Source organism: Bombina bombina, chromosome 6 (assembly GCF_027579735.1).
Source record: "Bombina bombina isolate aBomBom1 chromosome 6, aBomBom1.pri, whole genome shotgun sequence".
NCBI classification, from domain to species: domain Eukaryota; kingdom Metazoa; phylum Chordata; class Amphibia; order Anura; family Bombinatoridae; genus Bombina; species Bombina bombina.
The window spans coordinates 575435987-575449819 of NC_069504.1; the positions used below are offsets into that span (position 1 = coordinate 575435987).

General features: G+C 40.6%; 1 protein-coding gene across 1 annotated transcript; it reads left to right on the forward strand.

The window, feature by feature from the left end:
* Positions 1–6992: 6992 nt before the first annotated feature.
* LOC128664521 (uncharacterized) lies at positions 6993–12643 on the forward strand. Its single transcript, XM_053719342.1, has 4 exons — positions 6993–8027; positions 8190–8502; positions 11038–11157; positions 12030–12643. The coding sequence occupies exons 1-4, from the start codon at positions 6993–6995 to the stop codon at positions 12641–12643; spliced, it is 2082 nt and encodes a 693-aa protein (XP_053575317.1).
* Positions 12644–13833: the final 1190 nt, after the last annotated feature.

Genomic DNA, 13833 nt, shown 5'->3' on the forward strand with positions numbered 1-13833 from the left:
GATAAAAAGTATATAAATATAACTGTGTTGGTTATACAAACTGGGGAATGGGTTAGAAAGGGATTATCTATCTTCTTAAACAATAAAAATTCTGGTGTAGACTGTCCCTTTATAGCAGAGTACCTATACATTGATAACATATATGCTGCACTGTATAATTATGTATGGTCCCTACTATGAAGCCCAAGTTGGGTAGCAAAAATAAATAAACAAACATACATATTTATATTGCATAGTTGCCAACAGTCCCTGATTTCCAGGGACAGTCCCTGGATTTTGTTGTATGTCCCTGGATTTTTTTTGTCCCTGAAAATCTCTTTTGCACAACATTTGTTGTTTGCATATATATATATATATATATATATATATATACACACACACGCATACATATATACAGATAGATAGATGATAAATAGATATAGTGTATTATTTAAATATAATTCATTCCTAATGGAATATTGTTATTATTAAATGGGTTCACATATTATTTGTCTTTCTAATTTTGATGCTGTGTTGTAAAAATAACCATATGTCCAGAATGTGTTACAGAGACTGGGTAGGTGTAAGAGCTTGGTGCTGTAATCTGTATAATAAACTATGGATAAGTCAAAATTATACTATTACTTTCAAATGGGTGTTTTTTGATTGCAGAACTGAGGGGGCGGAGCAGTTGAACAGTAGGTCGTCAATACTCCAGTAACCCGCTTGCTTGCTCTGCTGCAAAGTGTCCCTGGAATTTTTTTTGAAATGTTGGCAACTATGATATTGATGTCATTCACCAAATTTGGGCCCCTTTCTCTTGCGGTCGCCTAGTCTGCCTTGTAGCACCGGCCCTGTGTGTTGGTCTCTTTAATAATAATACTAATAAGGTGCACAGTAGAAATTTTAATAAAACTACACTGTACATGATAAAAATGCAGTGAAATTTGTATTAATAATCAAACATTCAAAGCAAATAATTTTCCCTGTCTCTGCTAGTGGCCTGAATAGAAGTGTCAATGGGCATAGCTGAAATTTCTTTGCCAAGTCTGACGTATTCTGCAAGCATTTTACCCTTGCAAATCTCACTGTTTTTTTCTAACAAACTAAAAGAGGGTGAGATTGTGTCAAAATATGCAAAGCACTTATTATGTAATAGGAAAACACATGTATACGAAAATAGAGGTGATTTGTATTTAATTTGTGTGTCCAGAGAAGCTTCTCTTTACAGCAAGCTTAATATTTTTTTTGCAAATCACAGGGACAACCCATTTTTAGAGAATTTACTGAGAGCCGCCCTTGCAAGTGTCGTCATGGTGTTTCTATTCTGACATGGCAGGATTTTAATAATCAAACCCTTGGAGGAAGGTAAACACTGGCTCATAGAAAATTAGATGACCGTATTAACCCAAACCTCCCTAGGAAAAAGTAGTCAAGAACACTTAACAGATGTGTTTTGCATGAAAGGAAGCAAAATATATAATGTATATTGCAATAATGTTATACTTTCAATAAGTAAACATGTTATCATTTGTTGAAATGTTGAGTTTCCACTCTCTCCTTCCTCCCTCAATCTCTTTCCAGTGTCTCTGCCCCCTCCCTCTCTCTTTCCACTCTCTCCCTCCTTCCCTTCCAACCTCTCCACTTTCTCATACCCTCTTTCTATATCCACTCCCTCCCTGCCTTATTCATTCACTTATTTAGAGGGACTGTTAACACCAGAAATGTTATTGTTTAAAAAGATAGATCATCCCTTTATTACCCGTTCCCCAGTTTTGCATAACCAACACTGTTATATTAATGTACTTTTTATCTCTGTGATTAAAGAGAGAAGATATAATAGAGGGAAGCCTCATGTGTGCATCAGTAGGTTATCTCTGTGATTACCTTGTGTCTAAGCCTCTGCAGACTGCCCCCTTATCTCAGTTCTTTTGACAGACTTGCATCTTTGTCAGTCAATGCTGACTCATAAATAACTCAGCACAATAAGCACAATGTTATCTATATGACACGCCCTCTAGCTGTGAAAAACTGTCAAAATGCAGGCAGTCCTTCAAGTGCTTAGAAATTAGCATATGAGCCAGCCTAGATTTAGTTTTAAATAAAGAAAACAAAGAAAACAACGCAAATTTGATGATAAAAGTAAATTGGAAAATTGTTTAAATGACATGCCCTATCTGAATCATGAAAGTTTAATTTGTACTTTACTGTCCCTTTAAGGAGTTATATTTACATATAAGCTTTCATGACACAAACTAAAGTAGGAAAATCAAGTTGATAGCTGAATTTAATTACTTGAAAATAAAATTAAGAACACGTGCCTCATTTTTATAAAACTTTCTTTAAATTATATAATCAAGGTCATGTAACATGGTGAAGTTAGTACAGGCACAGTAATTGTGAGTTCGGGAGACAGTTGTAATAAACAAAATAATATAGGAGAAGCTAGAGGACGTGGGTAAATATTAAGAACAAGTAAGTTACAAAATTACAAAGGATCGTGAACTTGTAGACTGAAATGCAAGACCAGGCATGGGCAGTTAATCAATATACTATATGAATATTTAGAGTCCAAAATCCAAAGTTATACACAGTCCCCAAAGATTATACACAGATCACACAAAAAAAAGAGTAGGTATTATCTGTGTAAAATCTCTGGAGACGGTGTATAACGTGTAGGCAGTTTAATGTTCATTGTGTCTTTTTAATACTGTGTACAAATGTAATGGAAATAAGTTATATATAGCTAAGAATATTTATATTATGGGTTACATATGTTACAAAAGAGAAAAAAAAAATAAGAAAGAAAAAACATGAACTAAAATAACATGTCCCTCCCTCTCTTGCATGACCTATTAACATTCCCCCCATAAGGTCTGTGTGTATATGTACTCTATAGTGATGGAAAGATTTCCCTTATTTGGTCTTCGCATATCCTAGTAGTAAGTCACTACACCATTAGTCATGGCGAGATAACAGTAAAAACAAATATTTGTTTTGGAAATTATGTTATTTCAGTTTCAAGTTTAGTTTTGCTAATTTTTTCTTTGTGTAAATTTTATTATAGTTATAACCTTGTTTACAGCATATCCATCAGGCATGTTATGGATTCCTTCACCTAATGTAGAAATGGAGTAATTCTGAATTCAAATTACTCAAGGAATTGCAAGTCCTACAAGTCCCAACAACCTCAAGCCCAAAAGACTGTCTCAAAATATTTTGAGAGGACAGAACTATGGTCTTTTTCCAACAGGATTAATACACCCATTTCCCAGTCTTCTACTACTAGCAACTCCGCTAGTGGACGACCTGAAGTTACTGGTATTTCTCCTAGCATATTAAAAGAACAGCTGTTAGATGTGTCAGTAAATTACAATTGTGCTGGTCTGAGGATTCCAATGGTTGAAGATTTAAATTGCTCTCCCTTTAGGAATGATGAAATTTTACTCAAACAGCAGTACAAAATGACCACAGGGTGCCTTTTAACTATATGGACATTGAAATATGAGCAGAGTGTCCACAAAACAAAAACATTATGGGGCGTACCTGGGCAGTGGACAATTCCAATATAATCTGCCGCCGCTAGATCTGCACACTTACTCTATTGGAGATTAACCCTATAACGTACAGCACATTAAGCTATATTTATTACTATCATATTTTTCATGTAATTATTTTAGTTAATAGCAGAATTATACAGATAGATTTAGTAGCTGCTTTACACTCACTCTTTTCCTCTACTTTTCCCCATTTTTGATAAATAATGCCCTCTTTTTTTATAAGGGTTGTGAGTAATGTTACAGTCTAAGAGAAGTTATTAACCTATAAAAGATTTGGTAAAGCACTCTCCTAACAGAATGCAGCCCTTTTTGTAACATCTGATTTAATGCATGATAAGATGACTTCTGTTTGATGATATCACGGTAAACCTTGAGTTTTAGTTACAGACTTTGATGTTTTGAGGACTCACAAATGATTTATAGCAGTTTGTGCTACTTAAGTTTAAATGCTTACTAGTTTGTTTGATGACAGATCCTCAACTGTATGCTGGAATTGTTCTATGCATACAGCAGTTACCTACTTAGACACATGTTAGATAAGGATACTCTACTTCTCATACTGTATTCCATAACTAAGGCTATCCTTGTAATGGCCCTTCTTATATCTTTGTATACTAGGCTTACATGTTGGTATTGCGTTTATCAGACGCAGGTGTGTAGTACATATGTATTCTTGCAGGTTTTTTCCCCATGACTGTTAAAGCTTACAGGCTTTTCACATGGGTACTATCTTTATTTCAAGGTCCAAGAGTGGCCATTTGACCTGTAATTTAACAAAAAGTGCCTCATAAATTGGTCATTAAAGTTATAAATTAGAGGTTTATAAAATTACCTGCTTTTTTTCACAGGCATCTTTGTGCTTTGTTGTTCTTGGTTTTTAACACTATCATGTTGTGTAACTGTATCGCTATAGGGAAAACTGTCTGTATCAAACTTCAATAAAAACAATATATATAAATAAATAAAAAGGAGCTACTCCTTTTCAACACACCTAAGGCAACAATAAATGGAAAGACAATCTGAAGAAGACACAAGACAAAAAGAGAGTACCACAGTGCTGCTTTATTGTCAGGACACAAAGATAACAGTAAATATGGCAACTATACACAGCTTATGTACCCTGACAAGCTGCTATGAAGGCAGACTGGAATCATTTGCAGCATTCCAGCTAGCTGATCCATGTTACACTGGCTGTATCACACTTTTTGTCCTCAGAAAATCAGAAGCTGTAAATGGTGAGACTGAGGGTCCCAAAAGCAAGCCCCAAGAACAATCAGTAAGCAATCCAATAGTGAATTGAAAAAAAGAACTAGGCTGTTGCAAATAATAAAAAAGTCAGAAAAACAATTAACCCTTTAAGGACACAGCTTTCAGTTTGCTCAATTGTTTTATGACGGAAAAATTCTGTCATATGTCCTTAAGAGGTTAATAAAAATATATTTTAATAAAAAGCAACATGTTTCTTGGCTAAAACAAACACTGTTTTCACTATTTAGTATGAGAAGCACCACAGACTTAGAACAGGGTTATCACCAAATTAAATACTAATGACCAGATCAATAACCAAGGCTGGATTGGCCTTCCAGGACACCGGGATTTTTTTTGGTGGGCCACAGCAGTTACAATAAAGCTAATATAAAGGGGTGGTGCTGCTGGTGAAATGATAGAGCTGTATCACCTCTATTTCCTCTTCTGAGCTATATGTATTAAGGTCACAAAGTATTTTCTTGTAAGTTTTATTTCCTACCATGCACCATTTTAGTAGCCCTCATTAGCATGTTTTCTGGTGCCTAGTTAAGCTAAAATGTGAGACAGAATGGTACACTGTTATGAGTGTCTTCTACAGATCACACTATGGATAATCATTTTCCTATGTAATCGGGCGTGTGCATGAACCGGTGTTTAAATTTTTCCAGAGCTGCTTTTCATTCCCAGTCTGGCCCTGTCAATAACCCCTGATGCGGCTGTACAATAATTATACAAAATCTTTAAATTTGTACAATGAGATTATAGACTAATAATGAATAATGTATATACATGAAAAAGCAGTACTACAATACCCTGGAATGAGAACCATTGGAATTACTACTCCCAGTGTATTGGATCTAGCGAAGTCATTCAACAAAAATAAAAGGGACTTTCCTCAAACAGTTGTGAAAGTTAAAGAAAAAACATCATGGGCTTACACTAGCTATATACGTTGGTGACCGGGCCCACAAGGGCATGACCATCTACAAAGATTTTTCCTGTCACGTCTACTATGGATCCAGGACTGATGCTGCTTTTGTGGATTATTTAGATTTTTTTTAAGCTACATGAACATAATTTTAATATATCCTCTTGTATGTACTGCATAGCTTTTTTCATGAACCTCCCTTTTAGCCTTATACCTTGAATAACACTGACTTTTGTCATGTTATCTGACATGCTTTAGAATTGTTTGTCTAAAAACAGTGTGCAAAAATAGCTCTAATGAGGAACTGGTTACAAGATGTGGTAAACGTCTTGTTAGAAGTAATAATGTTTCACATTATAAGAGCAAGTTTTCTCTGTGAAAAAAATCACAAAAAGACAAAGGCGCCTCCTAGTGTAATACAGTTGGTGAAAGAGATTTGATAGGTAATCAAAAAGGTACTCACAAGTGGAGCAGCACCCAATTGTGCTAAATCAAACAGACTGGGATCTCACAGTGTCCCAGCTCACTGACACTGCAAGGAAACTGGTTTCTCCAATGTCTTGCCGGACTGACAGAGCTCAGACTCTCACAAAGAGGTTTACATAAAACCAAATTTTATTAATAAAATAAAAATCTCAGTGTCTCATGACACTAGATATTAAAAGAACAAGCAACGCGTTTCTCAGACTGCTGTCTGTTTCATCAGGCTGCCTTTTTACATAATAATCATATAAGGTCCTGTGCGCCCCCTAGTAGTAACACACCCTTAGTGTTACTGATTGTATGTTTCACATTATCACTGGCATGCTTCTTAGACCACATACTTACAATAAAACAGCATAAGTATGTGCCCCTTTCCTTAGTGCAACTTAAGCATTTTTAGTAGTATGAGACAGAATAGAGAGTAGAGAGTTCAACTATAGTATTTGTAAATTTACAATGTCCTGCAGTATATCAGACCCAAAAATTGCCATTTTTCATGCCTACTTCCATTGCCCTTTCAGAAAGGTAGGAAAGATAAAACATTGGAAGTATTATGTACTACTGATCGATGGGAAGGACTCCCTGGAGGAAAGAATTTGACGGAGGGGAATGTGACCCCTATTCTGGCGAATGGAGCCGTCTAATGTTGGGGGCGGAGCCAAGTAACGGTTACTTGGTGCTTGGGCGGGAATATTCCAGTCCTCTGTAGCTTATACAAACGCAAGGGAAAATTTTGTACCTTGCGTTTGGATAGGCCTTAGAGAATGGAATTACTATTGGAAGAGGTGAACAGGATGGCGGCAGCACGCGGGACAGCATGGCTCCGGGATTATTTGGCGGCGGCCAATCTCCCGGGAGCCACTTCAGAAGGGACCAGTGACGGCAGGTCGCGGAGGCGGTCTAGGCCTCCGGTTCGCTTGTCACCAGAAATCGGGAACAGCGGTGTCGGTGCCCCCCGGCGGGGGGGAGGGTCCAAAGCTGTGGCGGTTGAACAGAGGAGAAGTCGTGAAAGGCCGGTACGGAGGTCGTTGGAAGGAGTGCAATCTGAGGAGGCGGCTAACCGGACCGGTTCTACGGCAGGTAGGACAATTGAAGGGAGTGGGCTGGGCCTTTATCATATGGGTGAAATGTCGTTGTCAGGGCAGAATTTAGGAGCATCAGGAGTATTTGAATTGGTTAGGGATCCTTTAACCATTCGCACTTGTCAGGAGAGGTCTGCGGCAAAGGACTTAAATCCTGTTGCCTCACATGAAATGCGGGAGCTGGTTGAAGGGGATAGTGAAGGCACAATATTAGCTTTGGAGAGGGATAAAGTGGGGGCTGCAAAAAAGGCTGTTTTTAAAGGTTTGGATGTTAATGAAGGGGTTATAGGGAGTATTAAGGAGAGTCAGTCTGTACAGGGAGTTTCTAGGAGGGGGTTAAAAAGTGTGAGGAAGTCAGTAAAAGGTAATAGATCAGGTAAGGTTCAAATTGAAGCGGGCTGTGGGGTGGGGAGAGGTAGTGTGGGGCAATTAAACAGTGAAGGAAAAAGTTATAATGTAAAAGGGGTTTGCATGAGGGGAAAGGGTAAAAGCAATTTGAGGGGGGGAAAGCAATCTGGTAAAGGTAAGGGAAAAAAGGAAAATAGGGGAATTGATGTATTGTGTTTATCTCCTGCAGGTTTAGTTCAGGAAGGAAGGGCCCAGGTGGGCGGTGGGACAGATATTTCTGTTGTTCCGTCAGGGCATGACATGGAGGGAGATGCATTGTGTTTTGATTATACATACAGTGATTTGGATATGGAAGATCCCGGGGAAGGCACCTCAGCGGGACCGGTGGTTCAACGGCAGGTAGGGGACCTGGCCACTTTGGAACAGTTAATAAGGGCTTTATCACCAGGTTTGATGGGGAAACAAGGTGTGGGAGACTCAGTGGCTATGTCTGGGGTAGCGAGTGTTAGGAGTGATAGGGAGGGATGTCATAATAGGCCTTTCACTGTCTCCTCTCCACAGATACGGCCTCACGGTAGGGATACCCGTGAGCGCCACAGTCCTAGGAGGTCTGGTGATGTACGGCGTCGTGGTAGATCCCGGTCGCCTAAAGAGAGAGTGCGGCATCGTCAGGAAAGGCGTTCTCCTACATGGGGAAGGTTGGAAAGAACTGCGGAAAGGAATGGGAGGAGGAGAAGATCTAGGTCATCTTCGCACAGACGGAGGGCGCAGAGGACTCGGGAACATGTAATTAGGCCTCAACCAGCGGTGATTGGAGCAGAACAGGCGAGGGAATCTGGAGCAGCTCAGCCAGCTACGGCGCCCAGGCCCACAGGTGAGGGTGCTACAAGAATTGTGAGTGTGCATGGTAGTGAGCATGTTGGAGGAAATGCGCAGCAGGCTTTGGTGAGCGGTTTAAAGGATTTATTGGCAAAATTTGAGAAGCAACCGGAAGCTCAGGGAGGGAATGTTGCGTTAGCATGGAGTGGGGGTTCGGGAAGTGGGGCTCCTGTACCAGGAGTGGTTCCAGAGACGGGAAGTGTGGTTCTTGCTGCAGTAGGGGTGTCGGGTTCGGGTGACAGCGGTCAAGTAATTGAAGGGACCAAAGGGCAGAAAAAAGACATGACTTCTTCGGGGGACATCGTGAAAGTTCCAGAGAGCGCGATGAGAAGACCATGCTTATGCTCAATCGGTCCGCTGGGGATTCATTTGACGCAAGATATAAAAGAAAAAATATGGAAACGGGAATATTTAGAGCTTTTTTCATTATTACCTCTTGAACAGATGATGGAGATCAAGGAGGACACAAAGGATAAGGAGAAAAAAGAAGAGGATGAACGCAAGAAACGTTACCGTAAAATACCCAAAACACTTTCAAATTGGTCGAGAGCATTTTGTATTTTAGCGGCTGTAATTGGTGAAAAATTTTCAGATCAGTGTTCAGCCCTTTTTTGCTATTATGACGAGATATCAGGGGCTTACCGCACTTACGGGGGATTGGCGTGGTGGCGGTATGATGAACAATTTCGTCAACGCCTGGCTGTAAGACCGGAGATGCGTTGGGATGACCGGGATATGGGGATATGGTTAGAGTTGATGACTCTGATGCGTGGGTCCTTTCGTGGTTTCGGGGGAGGAAATGCTGGGGGTAACAGCCCATCCGGGGGAGTCTCTGGAGGAGGTGCGGCAGTGGCCATTAGGAAAGGATTGTGCTTTCAGTACAATGAAGGAGTATGTAAGTTCGGTACCGGATGCAAATACAAGCATGCTTGTTCCGGTTGTGAGGGAACCCACCCTTGGACCAAATGTTTCAAGAAAGGTGGCAGTGGAAAGGCAGGAGAGGTTGCTTTTAAGGGCCAAGACCCCGGTGAAGGTAAGAAGGATGGTTCCTTGGCTAGAGCGTTACGCTAAGGTGAGGGGGAAAGAGAGGGATGCGGAGTTGTTAGTAACGGGGTTCAGTTCTGGTTTTTGGATTCCTTTTGAGGAAGGGGTGGCTTGTCAAATTTCGGGGAATTTAAAGTCTGCTAAAGAATTTCCGGAGGTTGTCCGAGGTAAATTGGTCAAGGAAGTTGCATTGGGTAGAATGGCAGGGCCTTTCAGTCACCCGCCATTTAAGAATTTGAGGGTTTCTCCACTGGGGGTGGTCCCCAAAAAAGTGGCTGGTCAGTTTCGTCTGATCCACCATCTGTCTTTCCCGAAAGGTTCGTCGGTAAATGACGGTATTGATCCTGATGAGTCTGCGGTTAGGTATGCATCATTTGATCAGGCGGTGAGATTGGTGTCGGCAGCGGGTGTGGGTGCTTTGTTGGGGAAGGTGGACGTGGAAGCAGCCTTTCGGCTTTTACCTGTACATCCGGTTTGTCATCACTTATTGGGCTGTTATTTTGATGGGGCCTTTTACGTGGACTTGTGTCTGCCAATGGGTTGTTCCATATCATGTGCGTATTTTGAAAAGTTTAGCACTTTTGTGGAATGGGTCGTTAGGCAAGTTTCAGGTTTGAAGTCAGTGGTGCATTACCTTGACGACTTCCTTTTTGTAGGCAAGGCAGGGGTTGAAGATTGTGCGCAACTGATGGAACACTTCTTTAATGTGGCATCTGATTTTGGCATTCCTATAGCTCATGAAAAGACTGAAGGCCCTCAGACAGTTTTGAGTTTTTTGGGCATTGAAATTGATTCTGTAAGTATGGAATGCCGTTTGCCTTTGGACAAGGTGTTTGACTTAAAAAATTGCATTCAGAGCTGTTTTAAAAAGAAAAAACTCATGCTTAAAGAAGTTCAATCCCTAGTAGGCAAGCTAAATTTTGCCTGCAGGATTATTCCGGTTGGGAGAGTTTTCTGTAGGAAGTTGTCTTTAGCGACAGTTGGTGTGAAGAACCCATCCCATTGGATTCGGTTGGGTAAGGAGCTAAAAGAGGATTTAAAAATCTGGTTGGTTTTTCTGGAAAAATTTAATGGCTGCGAGATAATGCAAGGTTTGGCAGTCTCGAATTATGATCTTCATTTGTATACTGATGCAGCTGGCTCCGTGGGGTATGGCGCCTTTTTTCAGGGGCATTGGTCTGCAGGTTTATGGCCGGTGGAGTGGAAACAAGCTGGCCTCAATAAGAATTTGGTCTTTCTTGAATTGTTCCCGTTGGTGGTCGCAGTAAAAGTGTGGAAAGATCTGCTTAGGAACAAAAAGGTGGTTTTCCACACAGATAACTTGGGAGTTGTATTCGCAATTAATAGACTTACATCTAGCTCGTTGCCTGTGGTGCGACTTTTGAGGTTGTTTGTGTTGGACTGTATGCAAATGAATGTTTTATTTCGTGCTGTTCATGTTCCAGGTTACCAGAATGTCATTGCTGATGCTCTTTCTCGCTTTCAGTGGGAAAGGTTCTGGGAAGTGGCTCCAGATGCGGAGAAGGAGGGTGTTGGATGTCCGCCAGAGCTGTGGGATCTGAAATCCTGGATCTAATCCGTTTTGCCAGGGGAGCACTAGCTCAAGGTACCTGGGTGGCATATATATCTGTGTGGAGGCATTGGTTTCAATATGTGTCTGGAAGAAGAATGAGGTCTGCCAATGAGGGGTGGGATAGTGATTTCTTAGCATGGGTGGGTGAATGGGGAAGTTCGGGATGGTCTAAGTCAAAAGTTCAAAAGTCTATTGCAGCTATGAGTTTCCTTTTTAAGTTGTTGAGAATGCAGGATTTGACAAAGTTGTTTGTCATTCGGTTGGCTGTAAGAGGTTTATGTAAAGGTCAGGTGTGTAATGATAGGAGACGTCCGGTGGTATTTGATACCTTAAGACAGATATTAGGTTCTCTAAGAGTTGTATGTTCATCTAAGTTTGAATTTCTTTTATTTCGGGCTGCTTTTGTGTTGGCCTTTTTTGGTGCTTTTCGTATATCAGAATTAGTTGGAGCTAATAGGCATGATTTAGGAGGTTTGTGGGCACGAGATGTATCTATCAAGGATAAGGTGTTGTGGGTGTGGTTGAGGAAATCGAAGACGGATCAAAAAGGGGTGGGGAGGTGGATCCAGATTAATGAGACTAAAGGGAGTTGTTGTCCAGTGTTGGTATTGGAGGCCTTTTTGGAGGTGCGCCCAGTTGGTTTTTTGCCTTTATTTGTGCATCAAGATGGTTCAAGTCTCTCGCGCTTTCAGTTTTTGGCTGTGTTTAGAAAGGTGTTGACAAGTTTGGGCTATGTGGCTGAGGAGTTTGGTACTCATTCTTTTCGAATTGGGGCGGCGACGGAGGCGGCCAATTTAGGTTTGGGTGAGAGTGTGATTAAGAGAATTGGTGGCTGGAAGTCTGGTTGTTTTAAGTCTTATGTCAGGCCTGATATGAGAGTTTAGGTTTTTATTTTGTCTTGACAGGTCCAGTACATTGTTGGATTGTGGGGCATTCTTACATTTATTGGGCCCGGAAGGCAGCAGCAAGTACAGATCAGGGAACACAGCTGAAGATGAATGAGGAGACAGTGAAGTTGAGGTGGTTTGGGACTAGAGGATTGAGGTGGGACCAATTGTTAAAAAAGATTGTTGATTATGCTAGGCTATTTCGGCCTCCAGCGATTCTAATTGTACATGCAGGTGGGAACGATTTAGGTTTTCTATCACAGAAGGATTTGCTGGACAGAATTAAGAGGGATTTGGTTAGGTTGCGGGAGTTGTTCCCTGATATGGTAATAGTATGGTCTGACATTGAACCCAGGTCAGTCTGGAGAGCAGCATGGGATGTGAAGAAGCTGGAGGCCTCTAGAAAAAAGGTGAATAGATCAATTAGTAGTTTTGTTTGTAGGATTGGGGGGTTTGGCATTCGCCATGTTGAATTCGAAGGGGAGACTGGGCGTTGTTTCTTTTTAAAGGATGGTGTGCATTTGAATGAGGTGGGGCTCCACCTCTTTAACTTTAACATCAAAGAAGCAGTGTTAAAGGCCTTAGCCGTGTGGGGTAGGCACGCAGTGGCGTGCTGTGGCGGGGTGATTTAGATCTGGAGGTTAAGTAAGCTGGTACCTCCCTAAAGAGGCGGGAGAGTTTTGGGGGGATGTACCTGGTTGTAAACCGGGGGAAGGTACATCTCGGTGCTCTTGCACCTTATGTTTTAAAGTTAGAAGTTTATGATTAATATAATTGTTGAATTTATGAATGTTATTTAAAATTATTTAAATAAATGCGGGCTGCGGCCTTTACACCCATCCTTGTGTTGTATTGAATTATTTATTTAGATAAGGCATAATGTATAGCCTATATAGGGGTCAGGACTCCCTGGAGGAAAGAATTTGACGGAGGGGAATGTGACCCCTATTCTGGCGAATGGAGCCGTCTAATGTTGGGGGCGGAGCCAAGTAACGGTTACTTGGTGCTTGGGCGGGAATATTCCAGTCCTCTGTAGCTTATACAAACGCAAGGGAAAATTTCCCTCCCTCCCTCCCTGTTTGTTGAATTTGTCGCAGCAGGCTGGGGTTTTGTTGGTATGGCGGGGTGATTTAGATCTGGAGGTTAAGTAAGCTGGTACCTCCCTAAAGAGGCGGGAGAGTTTTGGGGGGATGTACCTGGTTGTAAACCGGGGGAAGGTACATCTCGGTGCTCTTGCACCTTATGTTTTAAAGTTAGAAGTTTATGATTAATATAATTGTTGAATTTATGAATGTTATTTAAAATTATTTAAATAAATGCGGGCTGCGGCCTTTACACCCATCCTTGTGTTGTATTGAATTATTTATTTAGATAAGGCATAATGTATAGCCTATATAGGGGTCAGTACTATGTTGTTACTTAGTTTACACATTACCCCATTATACATACTTATAGTATGCCCACTAATAAGTTATAACATTATTAAAGTCCTGCAACTTACAAATTTGTTTTTGAATAGTTTTTTTTATTGAGTTTTCAAAATATATATAGAGCAAGGGAACAGGGGGTTTGTATGTTATCAGATTTTCAGGAATGCTGACAAAATAGTACTCCAGTGACAAACCTTTCCTTCTAGCAAGAAAAATAATTAGACAATTTATGATTTACAAAGGAGAAAGAAGATGAACAAAGTAATAAGTGTTTTTGACTAAATAGTAGAAACATTTATAAATGATCAAATACATTTTTAAACACAGAATTTTTTATGAATAACTTTGGCTCACAAAAGTTTACAGCAAGGATGAGTAAAATGCATAAACTA